Genomic DNA, 15,033 nt, shown 5'->3' with positions numbered 1-15,033 from the left:
TTATTGGGCTGGTTAATCTCCCCCTTTAATAATCTGAATTTAGAATCTATACACCATACTGGTATCAGATTGGCCACAGGAGCCTTTAGAGCTTTGCCTATCCCAAGCATCCTTGTTGATGCTGGAGAATTACCGTTAGACCTTTACGGAAATGCTTCTATAGTTTGGTATTCATTTAGGTTGCAAAGACTTCCTAATTCTTTAGCCTATCAGGCTGCAAACCTTGTAGGGTATTGCAGATATTTTTAGTTCCACCCAAAATCTCCACAACCTTATGGTTTTGGAGTAAAAAAGGTAGTAAACTATCTTGATATAGCTAGAAGTAAGGTGCTTCCATTTAAGATATCATCAATCACTCCATGAAAATTCCCAGAGATATCTTTCTGTAAATGTTTCATTGGTATAAAAAAGAACAAGACTGACTTAGAAGCCAGGTCTCTTCTTATGGGTCATGTGAAGAGCATAGGGAATCTACTATTATATATAGTGATGGCTCTAAATCTGATGCTGGTGTCAGATTCAAAGTATTATTATATATTACGTCTGGCAGATTACATAACCTCCTGAGTTCCAAAGTCACCTGTTTATTTTTACATTTATCTGTTACACTTGAATAATACCCGGGCTCTGAGAAATTATGCAACTACCAGACGACAATACATAAAAAAAATACTGAATATCCAAAGGTCTCTTAAGTACACTCAAAACAAAACCGAGTTATTAATTACTTGAACTATTCAAAACAACCTCTTACTTCATTTCTTAAACAGGGATATGAGAGAGCTCTTTAAGAAATATTCTATAAAAATTTACAACTCTAATACCAAAAAATTATTACCAAAATTAATCACTTGAAATATTAAATCTGAACAAAACCTTAGACTAAGACAAGAAAATATTACACTCTGAAAATTATATGATCAATTAATTCAAAATATTAAATCTGAACAAAACCTTAGACTAAGACCAAAAAAATATTACGCTCTGAAAATTATATAATCACTTGTTTCACTGGAAATTAAATTTTACACTAATATTCAATCTTGGTTATTAATGAAAGTAATTAACACTTTAATGCTCTAAAGAGTAAATACTAAATGAAATTTACATAAAAGTAATAAATTCACTTCACTATTTTAACCTAAACTCACAGGGCCAATCACAAAAATTTATATAATACCAGCACATACAATAACATAATAAATTTGAAATCACCTTCAAAGTTTCGTTAACTTTTGAACACACTACACACAATATATGTTGGGTAAAAGCTTATTCACTTTAGAGAGGACACACACTCGAGGCACTTGTGAGAGAGGCGAACTTTGGTTCTTACAAAGGGAAAGGCTGGATCTCTTTTGCTCCTCTGCATTCCTGGGGCATATATATATTGACTTAAAAATAAATAGATTATTCTCATGGCTTGGGGGCAGGCTTAGCGGCATAAGGTTGCCAACTAAGTCTATCGAACAGGAGATCTAACCTCGCTTACAAGACAACCCTCTCTCAGCTAGCTCCGCCCACCTCCGTCTTCGGAACAATAACGAAAAAGATAAAACTAATTCTTGGGTTTTCAAGAACATTTTCAACATGTGGAAAATATAAGAATTGGGTAATCTCTCACAAACATGACACAATACCTCGTATAAACATAAAAAATTACAGAAACCCTCGTTCATACCTAGTATGGTTCATACAGCACATTTATTTGAGATTTCATAAGACTTCAAAACAAAATATGTGAAATAAAAAGTTAATTTTTAAAAATAACGGGAATTTACATACACAAACTTGAGTGAAAAATACAATGAAATGAACGACAAAAGCTTTATGCAATTTACATATAATTACTTATACCTGCATGAGAGGAGATCACCTTACAAGCTGGTTATGCACCTCTTAAATCCACAAATGAAATACATGAATAGAATATTTACTCTACACTAGACCAGCTTTGTACGAGTATATAGTAGTACTTTTAATTGTAGAGGTACACTTCCTCTAGTATCTTCTATATTTACTGCCAAACTATATGCCATACTAACTGCTATTGAAAAAATAGCATTAAAAGAGTATGGAAATTTTACCATTTTTAGTAATGCAAGAAGTATTTTACAAGCTTAAGAAGATTTTAATTATTGAGCTGAGAGGTATAACAGTTCGATTTTTCTGGGTTCCGGCAAACGCTTGTTGGTCTGGAAATAAGAAGGCCTATTTACTGGCAAAGAATGCTACAGCTGAGTTGCTACCAAGAAGGTATCCCATCCTTTGTAATGATTTTTTTACCTTGCATTAAGAATTTGTTTTATGATAATTGGCAACAGCATTGTGATAGTTTAGTTAGAAATAAGTTGAGAGAAATAACGAATGTTGTATGTCGTTGGAGGTATAGCATGATGTCCAGAAAGTGGGAGACTACTCATTGTCGTCTCTGAATTGGTTACATTCTATTGACACATGAGTTGTTGACCGAATGCCCCAATTTTTGCCCCATAAGAAATAGATATCTGTTTGAGGCTCGAGGTGAGGATGTCAAGTTTATCCTTGCCTAGATTCTTGGGCAGGATGTGTTGCACTATGCTAGGGGTATTTTTAGATTTATTTCAGAAGCAGGTCTTCTAAAAGCTATATAAATTCTATAAGTAAATCTTTGCTTTTATGGTTTTACATTAAACATTCTTTTATTCTTTATTTATAACAAACGACATTGGCATTAATGACCTTCGATGTCAGGATGCCACCAAGGGAAAGGCCCGTGCCAACAACAAGTGTTGGCTTTAATACCCCAACATCAGGATGCCAGAGAACTCTAAATCAATTAATCAAGTAGCATCTTGGCAGCCCAGTACCTTGTCAAACTTCAGTAATCCCTGAGGATTTACAGGTGATAGCAATAAATTAAGATATACATATATGATACCCCTGGGAAGTTGAATTCATTATGTAAAGCTTTCTAGCTGTACTGGAAAGATCTTGGGTTTGTGTAAAAAACAAGAGAATGTATTGATTTTTTAGGATGGTCAGTTTTAATTACATATAAAATTATCAGATGCATGAATAAGCGCATCAATATATTACTGAAATATTCTATACTCAGCATGTAATTTATGCTTATTTAAATTGTTTTTTATTTCTTGCCTGAACATAATCTAAGTGTATGACTTTTTTTTATTTAATGTTGAAAAAGTTCTGCACTGTATTTTTTTATATTGGCTGTATTATATGTGTAATAGAAATCTAGAGTATTTAGTCTTATTTGCAATATCTGATATGTGGACAGTATACCTCAACTGCAAAGCTTGCTAAATAAAAATTTGTCTTTAATTTTCAGGAACACCAGATTGTTTTTTGTTTTCCCTTCAGCCTCAAGCAGGAATTTTTCATACAACTGGATACAACAATAACTTTATGTATCTCAATTATTTAGAAAAGAATACAATGCCAAATGGGTTTGTAAGTATAGAATTCATGTATTTTTGCTAATTAAAGAAATGTATTAAGTTGGTTTTATGATCTTAATCACATTTCGACAATAACTTACATTGCCATTGTACCTATCTATAAATAGAACCATAGTACTATATCCTACAAATTTCTCCTCTAGATTTTTGCAAAAATAAATCAAAAATTTTAAATTGTTATAGTCAATTAGTTTATTTAGAAGGGCAACTTGATCTTGACTTGAGCCCCACATTCTTTTATTGGTTTCTGGGAGAAGCAAAGGTACAGTTGTATTGGTGAATTTCAGTGCTCATGAGACATCTAGCAATTCCATGGTAAAAGGTTGTTATACCTACAAGACAGTAGTATTTCTAACTATTTCTACGAATCTCCTAATGTTCATATCACAGTGTTCTCGAGGCTGACATATTGACGCTACCCCAATTAGATAAAGATGAGGACAGCCTGTACCTACCTTGTCTTCAATCTTCTCGCTGTGCAGACAAGAATCGGTGGTAGCTAATTGTAGATAAAAATAGGGATTTTGACAAAGGAAAAAACTTATTTTTGGGGAGGTGCTGTGTGGTCTCCAAGGAATTTCCTGTGTAAGGCTAAATTAGGATATCCAATCCAACATGAATACCAAAGAAATATTGTCTCCTCTTTAAAAGGGTAACGAACAAAAGACACTCAGCTCCACATCAAAGACATGATTGAGAGGTTTATTTTTATAAGAGGAGAGACTATGACTTCAAACGTACAGTGCCTAGTTGATCAGGTGTATGTCTTTTTATGTTATTGTAGGATGTTTTGGTGCGCAGGATTTCAATGAAACTCTGAATGGTCAGTGAGGAATATAATATATGGAGAATCATCTTGTACAAGAGCCGGATGCAGTGCATGAGGAAGGAATAGTCCCCTAATTAGGGAGAACATATCGTACTTACATATAATCTTGTATCCCCCCCCCCCAAGAATTTTATTAAACTATAAGGAAGGGTTGGACTGGATTGGTAACAGGAAATTAGCCAACCTAGAGTAGGCTGGTGATGCTGTCCTTATTAGCAAAATGCCACAGGACTTGCAAAGTTTGCTCACCAGAATGCACGAAATATCATATGAGGCTGGGCTCAAGATAAATAGAAAAACGACAGATATGATGAGAACGGAATATGCAATAGAAGATTAAATATCATTGGAAGGAGAAACGATTAATGAGGTAGAATCATTTAGATATATAGGAACTATGATCTCCAATACAAGGTCTTTAGAATTGGAGTTTAATTAAAGATTGAAAAAAGCAAATCAGACAATGGTTAGGTTAAGTACAATTTGGAAATGAAATCGCTTGAAATTACATATAAAAATAAGGCTATATATCAGTTTAGTGACCCTCTTACTGAGAGAATTCTTTGTTGAAGTCCTCTAGCTTCAACAGGAAATATTGTTTTCATGTTGAAACATAGCGACGGGCAAGAGGGCTCTCGAATTTGGGGAAATTGCTCCCCCAGTTCCAATCTAAATTTCTCTCTCTCTCTCTCATCTTTTTCTTCCTCTGAATATTATTTTGACCTCCTAATTTTATAAACTTTCTTTCGTGTTGCTGTCCCAACTCTATGAGTAAAATTTCCCTTATATATTAGTATAAATGTACATATACTCGTTTATATATTTAGACATTTTTTTGCAATGGCATGGATGTTTTTACATCCTTTATTGGCATTGGCATGGATGTTTCTACATCTGTTATTGCTGCTTGCTTCGAGGTATCACGGTTGGGAGGTGTTTGCATTTAAAGCTATTTGTGAAAGTATTGGATTATCTCAGCCATCCCAAAGATGGTTTGGATCTTTCTGGCAGAACTATTCTCAAGTGTTGTGTCTTCGAAATCCAGGGGAATCCAATGCTTGGGGCAGGACTCTCTGCTATTGGCCAGAAGCCCATCATTACAGATATGGGGAGGATGATTCCATAGTTTCATGGTCTCAGTTCTAACAGGCAGGTTCAGCTTACACCTGTGCCTCTATATCTGTTTTGATACTATCCTTTGGGTAGGGTATGGAATGGACCATCTAGGAAGTATAGGCTACTCTCATTGTGGCGAACGCAGAGAGTGCAAATTTCCTTTCTGATGTGTGATGCCTTAATGTTATCGAACAGGTAAATCAAACTAATCACTTTCTCAATCTCAACCCCGTCTTATGGATTCTTCAAGCAATGAACCCCCATCCCTTGGATACACTGACACACCTACGACACTGTTGATGACCTAGAAACAAAAAAGGGCCCTTCTACGAATATTTAAAAACCAAGTAAGTCAGGTAACAAAGGGAAACTTCGAATTCTTCATGTTACCCAAGTTCCTATAGATACTGATTATTGTATGCTATATAAAGCTTTTAAATGCTATGGAGTGATAAAAAAAAATAAGAATGAGACTTGAAAATGATAAATGGCATTCATAAATATCTTATAATAATCATGAAGGAGCATTTAATGCAATATGTAAGAACAATGATATTGAAATTAATAACTGAAATGTCATGGGTGCCCTATGTGATAAGATACCAAACAATTTGGATGTGTATAGACCTGCTGACTGGTTTGAAAAAGATGTTGATATAATTATGCCTCCTTAGAGAAATCCAAAATCACCAATGTGGCTTGTTGCTGAGCCTGAATGGAGTAATGGGAATTATTTTAAAATTTGCAAAATATTCAGAAAAAGGTAGGAACCATTGCACCAGGTGATATATCTCGCTTTGGAAAAGATAGCTTCCTAATACGTGCCAAATCATGCATGCAAATGGTAATACTGTCTAACCATAAATCCACTGACAGGAGCGACGAGATTTATAAGTTTGAAGAAGCTGCCCTCAACAAATCCAGTGTAGAACACATAAGTGTGGGACATGCTAAAAGACTACTGAATAAACCAAACAGCTATGCGAAGGCATTAAAATCAAAAGAAAATATACTACAGGAGACATCAAACCCACGTAGTACTGCCAGTAATTCCAAGAAAAGAATACATCATCTAATGAGTGTAAGGTTTTGCATGACGAGGTAAGCGTACTGCCTTCTAAGGCTTTGCCATGGTGTATTAAAACTGGGGCATTGCCCATTTCTGTACAACTTTCATCCCCAATTACTAACAATAATACTAACCTCTCTCATGCCATGTCCTTGCTTGATTTGATGGAGGTTCCACTTGAAACCAAGTTACTAGGTGCACCTGTGGCAGGGAAGGTGCAAAAACCTGGTAGCTCACCACCTATTAATTGGAAAAGAGAGAGACCTCCATCTCTCTCACCCCCCTCCCCCCCAAAAAAAATATGACGTAAATAAATATGATCTTTTGTCTGTTAATGTTTCTGATCAACCAGAAGACAATTTGAATAAATCAGAAATTCAAGGTGAGGTCCACCATCCCCCTCAACAATTATAACAAAAGGACAAAAAGAAAATCACAACCACAAACCCCAATTTATAAAGACCCTCACTAATAAAACAACTAGGAAATAGTGGTAGATCAAAAATTGCTAATGGGAAGACTTCATCCAAACGTTCTTCCAAAAAATAAACCATAGTTTTTTCTGCATTTTGCAATGGAATTGTCAGGGTTTAAGGGCCAAATATGAAGAACGTAGGTTGTTCATTCATGAGCACTCCCCCATAATTATATGTCTACAAGAGAGCAAACTTGATGACAATACTCCTTGTCCTCGCAAATGTATTAGCTATAGGACACCATGTGATCATCGAGTAAGGAGCCATGGCGGAGGTCTCATAAACGTTCCTCAAGATGTTCCGCAAATATCTCTGTCTATCAGTACACCTCTGCAAGCAGTGGTTATACAGATTGATATAGGTAGAAAATATACAATCGGCTCTCTGTACTTGCCTCCAAATAATAACATATCGTATGATAATTTAATAGAGGTGATTCAACAACTCCCTCAACCTTTTCTTTTACTTAGAGATTTGAATAGTAGACATCCCTTGTGGGGTGATGTTTTATCAAATTCCAGGGGCAATATTATATCATCAAATGTGGAAAACGAGGATTTCAAACTCCTTAATACAAAAGAGCCCACACACTTTCATGTTCAGACAGGTACCTTGTCATGCATTGACCTTTCAGTTGGAAGCCCTAACTGCCTTCTTGATTTTGATTGGACGAAATTAGATTATTGGCACACTAGTGATCATGCACCAATCAATATAAACACCATAAATGGTCCACCTTTACCAAAATCGCCACGATGGAATCTTGACAAGGTGGACTGGGTTAAATTTTGTGAACTAAGTCAAATCGAGGTGAGTGCAGAACAGTTTGAAAGTATTGATGATGCCATAAACTTACTGAATGGAACTCTCCATACAGCAGGTGTTCATTCAATACCCAAAACTATAGGATTATTAAAACAACGACCAGTCCCGTGGTTGTCTTCAGAATTAACTGCCTTGCACAGAGCCACGAGAAAATCTTTGAATAGATTGTGTAGACGCTGTACTGAGGAAAATTTGATAACATACAAAAAATTTAGAGCACAGTTCCATGGTGGCTTGAAAGAATATTGGGTATCTTTTGTTTCCTCAGTCAACAGAAGAACACCACCATCTTCTGTATGGAGAAAAAAAAAAAAAAAAATGCAGGCAAATTTACCCCAAACTCACCACCATTGTTGAAGGTGTGACTGAAGCAAATGAGTTTAGAAATGCCCTGGCTGATCATTTCTCAAATATATCTTGCAAATGTGTAACAGCTCCTAGTCACAAGTATAGTAGCATTATAGAAAAGAAAATTTTAAATTTGGAACAGGAAGGGAAAAGCCGTATAATTCTCTTTTTACTGAAAGAGAATTTGATTCCTCACTTGCTACTTGTAATAATACAGCCCCTGGACCCTATGGAATTTCTTATGTAATGATTAAACCTGTACCTATTAATCCAAAGTTATTTATTTTAAGCATTATTGACAGAATTTAGCATGATCGTAGTTATCCAAGTGTTTGGGAACTAGCCATTATTTTAGCCTTTTTAAAATCCAGTAAGGACAAATTTTTAGCAGCAAACTATCGACCTATTGCATTGACATCTTCTTTATGTAAAATCATGGAGATGGTAAATGCAATGTGGAGGATTAATTTTTGTTTTATTTTTATTTATTTTTTGTTGTTTTCCAAATCAAGAGAGAGAGAGAGAGAGAGTGTGTGTGTAATGATGTTTATGAGAATGACTGTTGGTATAATTGAGGTTTTGTTTATTTTTTAGCTAGCTTAGGACAGTGGTGAATGTCTTGGGTGAATGCTCGTTTTGATTTGACTGCAGCCAGAGGCAGTTGTGTGAATGCTGGATCATTATTATTATTTTTTTTACCAGAGTGGAAGTGATTATTCATTTCTAAAGTAAGTACAATTTATTTATCTTTGCTAGGAGTGATTCTGAATGATACACAGTTTATTTATCTTTGATTATAATGTGATAGTTTAGTCAGCTAGGAGTGTTCGTGTTTTATTTTTTTAATTTTGCAGGCCGTATCTCCTTTGGAGAACCTATTTTTTGAATGCTGATATATAGTTGCTGACCTGGCCCGTAATCGATTGTATTTAGACTGCTCTTTTGGATTGCTCAACTGTTGATGACCTGGCCTGTGTATTAAGATTACATATGATTATGATGATGATGGTAATGATGATGATGGTCTCGACACCCCTGACCCCGAAGTGTTAAGGCCGTTGTGGCAAATTAAGACAGTCTTCTGTTTCTCATATAGTCGTGTTGTGCCAATAAAGACAGTTGGCTCAGTGAATGATTACTTAAGTGTTTTTTTTTTTTTTTTTTTTTTGTGACTTGTATTGCGAAAGTGTTAGTGAACACGCAATATATGAATATATATGTTTTTGTGTCTTGAAGTTATGGGTTGTGGTGAATTTAAGCTTAAGTTTTGTTAGTGTTTAGTTTTAAGCTTCGTTATTGATTTTGAGGGGTTTGATTGTAGATGGGTTTTTTTTTTGTGTTAGGTATTTTAGTTTTAAGGAATATAGTATTAAGGTTATGGTTTGTTTTCATTTCCCTTCTGTCTAAAAGTCCAGGTGATAGTGTAAGGGGAAAGTTTGTGATGAGGAGACATTTGTCAGTTTGAGTGATTCAAGGGTGTGGGGGTTGTTCTTGCGACATCCCGCCACAATATTTTGGCCCCCGAACAGGGACTGCTGAGGTGGGATTGATAGCAGGACTCTTGGACGAAGAATTGATAGGATACGAAATTAGATTTAAGACTAAAAAAAAAATGGAAGAGCAGAACAAACTATTAAGAGAGGAATTGCGGTTGGCTAAGGAGCGTGAGAGAAGTTTTCAATAGAGAAAGAGAAGTTGTTGCTTGAGAATACGAGGCTGAGTTGTGAGAATGAGGAGATTCGAAAGGAACTGAAAGCTCTTAAGGGAACTGTAGAGAGAGTGGAAGAAGGTTTTGAGATGGGGATGCAAGAGAATGAGGAACGAATGGAGAAACAAATGGAAGCTTTGATAGGGCAAGTAATGGGGATGATGAAAACGTTCATGGGTGAAGGTGCAGTCGGAGGAGTGTCCTCAGCTTCGGGCAAAGGGTTGGTAGTGGAAGAGAAGGCTTAAGTAAGTAATAATGAGGAAGGTAGTGATAGTGAGATGGAAGATGAGGGGATTAAGCATAGTAAGGATGAACAGAAATGTGATAGGATGAATGAGAAGAAAGGTAAAAGTAATGTGAAGAGGGAAAAGAAGAAAGATCAGTATGAGAGTGAGGATGATCATGAATGGGTGAAAGTGGTAAGTAAGAAAAAGGGTAAGAAGGGAATGGTTGAGGATAGGAATTTGACCGTTGAATTGGATTTGTTATATTCAAATGAAGAAGAAGGAAACAATAAGGGATTAGGGAGTGTAGATAGTAGTGAAAATGAAGATGAAGTTTTTAAGACAGTGGTTATGAGAGAGGTACCGAGGTGTGAAAGGTTTAATGAACATAGCAGTAGAGATGTGTATGACTTTTTCAGGGAGTATGAAAGGTTCTGTCAGGCTAAATATGGTGATAGTAAGGAAGCTTGGGCTAGGTAGTTAGGGGAATATTTGACAGGGTATTTGTTGACAATGTATGGTGTGATAATGAGTATAGGGGATGTTGATTATGAAAGTGTGAAAAAAGAGATTAATTGAACAGGTAAAACATATGAAAGGGAGTATTAGGTACAAGCGTAATAATGATTTTGATGAGGCACGGATGAATGCAGGAGAAGCGATATCAATGTATGTGTGTAGGTTGGAAACGTTAGCTAGGAAGAAGTATGGGGATGAAGGCATAAATGAAAATAAGAAATTAATGGAGAAGATTTTGGCTACTGTACCTGAGAATGTTGCTGAGTTTGTTCATTTGAAATGGAAGAAGAAAATGAGGTGGACGAAAGAAAGATTGACATGGGATGATATTTTAGAGATAGTTGAGGACTACGAGTTGGATAGGTATATGAAAGAAAGTAAATCTGTCAGTGTAAGAACTGGAATGGGGGAAATTGTGTCAGAATTCGGTTGTTTTAAAGATGCTATTTTGAGAGGGACGATGAGGATAGCTGATAGTGTTAGTAGATAGGAGTGTTAGGGCGAGTAATGTGGGAGTACATGTACAGACAAATGAAGGGTTGAGGCAAGGGAATCAGGTTTGTAGAGATAAGAGTGCTAGTGCGCAGCGAGGTAGGTCAGGTAGTTGTATCCGTGAAGAGAAGTGTTATAGGTGTGGGAAGGTAAGACACAAAAAGAATAAGTGTAGATGGGGATTAGGAGCATGTTTCGGATGTGGTGAAATAGGGTATCGTATCAGTGAGTGTAAGAAAGAGAAAGTGGTTAAGTGTTATCGGTGTGGTATAACTGGGCATTTAGCGAGTGGATGTAGGAGTAATCGTGTAAATGTGATTTGCGGCAATTGTGGTAAGAATGGGCATTATGCGAGGATGTATGAGGAGCAGCATGCTAAATGTACATAATGTGGTGTCGATGGGCATATAGCTAGGGTTTGTAGGAAGAAGGGATTAGGCCAGCCAGGATGTTCGGGAAACTCGGTAGTCAGAAGGTTCAACTGTGTAAGTTGTCCTCCTGTGTGTCTGGAAGGAATATGATCAATGTTCGTGAGAATAGGATGAATGATTTGTTGGAAATGAGTAAGTATGAACCCAGTATGCATGAGAAGTTAGGGCTAGAAAATAAACAATAAGTGTTAGTTGAATATAGGAAAAAGAGGCGTTTGAAATTTTTCAGTGAGGAGAAAGTGCAAGGGAAATTTATGGGTATAGGTAGGAATCCGAATATGCATGACAAGGGTGTAAATGTACAGGTAAGTATGGAAGATAAATGTGTTAATACAGATGAATCATGGCTGAGTATGAATGATACCTATAGTGTGTGTGGATTTTTCTTAGATGTAAAAGAAAGTATGTCGGATGCGAGAATGAGGGGTAGAAGAATGATAAGTAGTATGAATGATTCTTTTATTAAAGTAGAAAATGGTTTTGATGAAATAGATGAATTGTTGACGGAAATAAGTGAGATTTTAGGGCCCGATAATAGTGAGGTAGATGGGATAGTGCATGATATTTTAGATGATAGGAGTATAGATGGGAATCGGAATAGGACAATGAATGATGGTGATATGGAAGAAGTGAGCGATATGGAAGAAGTGAATGAGGGAGTATATGAAGGCCCAGTTACTCGAAGCAGAGGTCCTGTTCCCGACAGCGACTGGGTTATGAAAAAAATCAGGTAAGAGGTGTGTAAGACAGATTTGGCAAAGTAAGGGGGAAGGAATGTGAGGATCAATTTTTGTTTTATTTTTTTAATTTTTTGTTGTTTGCCGAATTGAGAGAGAGAGAGAGTGTGTGCGCGCATGTCAGCGAGCGAGAGGTAGTTAGTGTAATGATTGTTTATGAGATTGACTGTTGATATAATTGAGGTTTTGTTTATTTTTTAGCTAGCTTAGGACTGTGGTGAATGTCTTAGGCGAATGCTCTTTTTGATTTGACTGCAGCCAATGACAGTTGTGTGAATGCTGGATTATTGTTATTGATTTTTTACCAGCATGGAAGTGATTATTCATTTCTAAAGTAAGTACAATTTATTTATCTTTGCTAGGAGTGATTCTGAATGATACACAGTTTCTTATTCATCTTTGATTATAGTGCAATAGTTTAGTTAGCTAGGAGTATGTTTGTTACGAAGTCTTACGTAATCCAATTGCGAGTGTTGTGGGATTCGTTTGAGATATGAACAAGGGCTTAGTTAATGTTCTTTTATATTTTATGAGGTATTGCGTCATGTTTGAGAGAGAATGCTCAGTAACATGTGCTTTGGAAAATTCTCTACCATGTGCTTTGGGAATTTCGTGAAGGCCTGGTGATAGGATGTTATCTTTTTATTTTTGGGACTTAGGATGAGGGGAGCTACCTGACTGAGAACGCCACGTAAGTAGAGTTAGGGAGAGCGATACTTAGCAACTCAGGCACCTTGCTCGACCCCCATATTTCAAGACCTCAGTCCGGGGAGTTTCTGAAAGTTACTGAATTTCATATAAAAAGGCGACATCAGGATTACAGAGATGGAGATTACCAGCCTTAAGATTGTCATCTCCTCGCATCTCCCACTTGAAAAGATACGCTAGATGAAACAGTGATTTTGAATTCATTGTATTAGGGTGAGTGTTGGCATTGTGTAATTTTTTTGTAAATGCCCCTATAGGAAGGTTAGATTTTGTAATGTGATCTAATTATCTATTTACATTCGGTATCAAACTTGAATATTGTATTATTCAGATTTAATTTCAAGCTTTTGTATAATTTACATTGCATTATTTCTTTTGTCTTAGTCTAAGGTTTATTCAGATTTAGTAGTTCAAGTCAAGTTCATATATGATTTTCAGATCATATCATTTTTGTCCTAATCTAAGTTTTGTTCAGACTTAATAATTCTACTGATTTATTTTGTTATTATGTAAATTCTTTTCAAAGTGTTGTAATTTATGTAGAATATATTTATTTATGTAAAGAGTGTATTATTCCAATCACCATTGCTGAGACCCAGATTCCGCTCGTATCCTGTTATGAACCACGGTAAGTTTTAAATAATACCTAAGAGTAATTACCCAGTTTAGTTTAGAGTGTATTTAAGAGACCTTTAGATATTCAGTGTTTTATATATTGCTGTCAGGGAGTTATTTATCTCTCAGAATTCGCGTATCAATATTTTGAAGTGTAACAGTTTTAATGTAAAAGCAAATGACGGAGTCTGGAATACGAGAGGTTGATTAACATGCCAGTTGTAGTATATATAATATTATATGTTTGGTTCCCAGTCACGAGCCATAGTATGATATGTTTTTAGTGCCCAGACCAGGGAGCCATAATCGTATAATTTATTTTTGGGGCCCAGACCCGGGAACCATCCTTATATAATATATTTTTGGTGCCCAGACCCTTGGGATCGAGCAAGTCTGTTTTAAATATTGGTGATAACAGGGCTGTGTTTTGATTGAGGTTTTGAACAAATTCAGTGTTGATAAGATTTTTTGCATTGTTTGGATATATTTTTGGATAAGAATTTTATATTTTCAAATTGCAATGAAGCACAGTTTAATATCCAAGAGTTTTTGAATAACCGAAGTGTTCAGGAATTGTCAGAAGCTAATGTAACTAAAGCTCAGCAGCTTTATCTTAATGGCATGTGGCAGCCATGCAACGAATGGGATAATAAAAGCCCAAATCAAGTGTTTAGCCTTAGAAGCGTTGATAAACTTGGGTAAGTTGTCGAAAGAGAATATTGTAGCAGCTCGCGAACTGTTGGAGGAAGCTGAGGAAGAATGTTTAGCGACGCAAAGACCGGTTGACCCTCAAATTGAAGGGATGAAAGTAGGTAAGGATGTAGAGGGTTAGATTCCACGAATTGCAGCAGACGAGAATTTGATCAAGTTGAAGATGATGGAAAAACGAGAAGTCTGGGAGATTGCAAGACATGCAAGGTTACTGGAAGCGAGGGAAATCACAGAATGAGAAGACAGGAAGAAAGGGAGGCAGAACGAGAAAAAGCCTGAGGTTAATGGAAAGCAAGGGAAATTGCAGAATGAGAAGAAAGAGAGAGATGAGGGGAAGAAAGAGAGGCAGAATTAGAAGAAAAAGAATGAGAAGAAGCCTTAGAGATAGCAAGACATGCGAGAGAGATGGAAGCAAAGGAAATCGCAAGACGAGAAGAAAAAGAGAGAAGACAGGAAGAAGAAGAGAGAAGAAAGACGATGTGCGAAAGAAATGAAAGGAAGGCGGGAAGAAAAAGAGAGGTATGTGTGCGAGTTAGAGCTGTTGCTCGACCAAGCACAGCTGACCACACAAACCGAGACTGCCCCTGCTAAGCACGATCCAGTGTTTAATGTGTTGGAAGGCCAGAGGTTAATTCCAAGGTTCACAGAAGGGCCTCCAGATGATTTTTTCGATCATTTTGAAACAGTTGCAGCGACTATGAAATGGCCAGAAGGTAAATGGTCTGTGTTATTGCAGATTGTGCTCTTTGGGAAGGGCCACAGTG

The 15,033-nt window shown here is 36.4% G+C and overlaps 1 protein-coding gene across 3 annotated transcripts in view; it reads left to right on the top strand.

Moving 5' to 3' along the window:
- Positions 1 to 15,033, top strand: part of LOC137648417 (MTOR-associated protein MEAK7) — a 400,054-nt gene that overhangs the window by 333,107 nt on the left and 51,914 nt on the right. For all 3 annotated transcript variants that reach the window (XM_068381341.1, XM_068381340.1, XM_068381338.1), the window contains one exon: positions 3,332 to 3,453. In XM_068381341.1, coding sequence (XP_068237442.1) covers positions 3,332 to 3,453 — 122 coding nt within the window. The remainder of the gene's footprint in view (positions 1 to 3,331; positions 3,454 to 15,033) is intronic.

The sequence above is a fragment of the Palaemon carinicauda genome, chromosome 10, assembly GCF_036898095.1.
Source record: "Palaemon carinicauda isolate YSFRI2023 chromosome 10, ASM3689809v2, whole genome shotgun sequence".
NCBI classification, from domain to species: Eukaryota; Metazoa; Arthropoda; class Malacostraca; order Decapoda; family Palaemonidae; genus Palaemon; species Palaemon carinicauda.
Note: the sequence above shows the minus strand (reverse complement) of the source record. Positions and strands in the feature narration are given on the sequence as shown.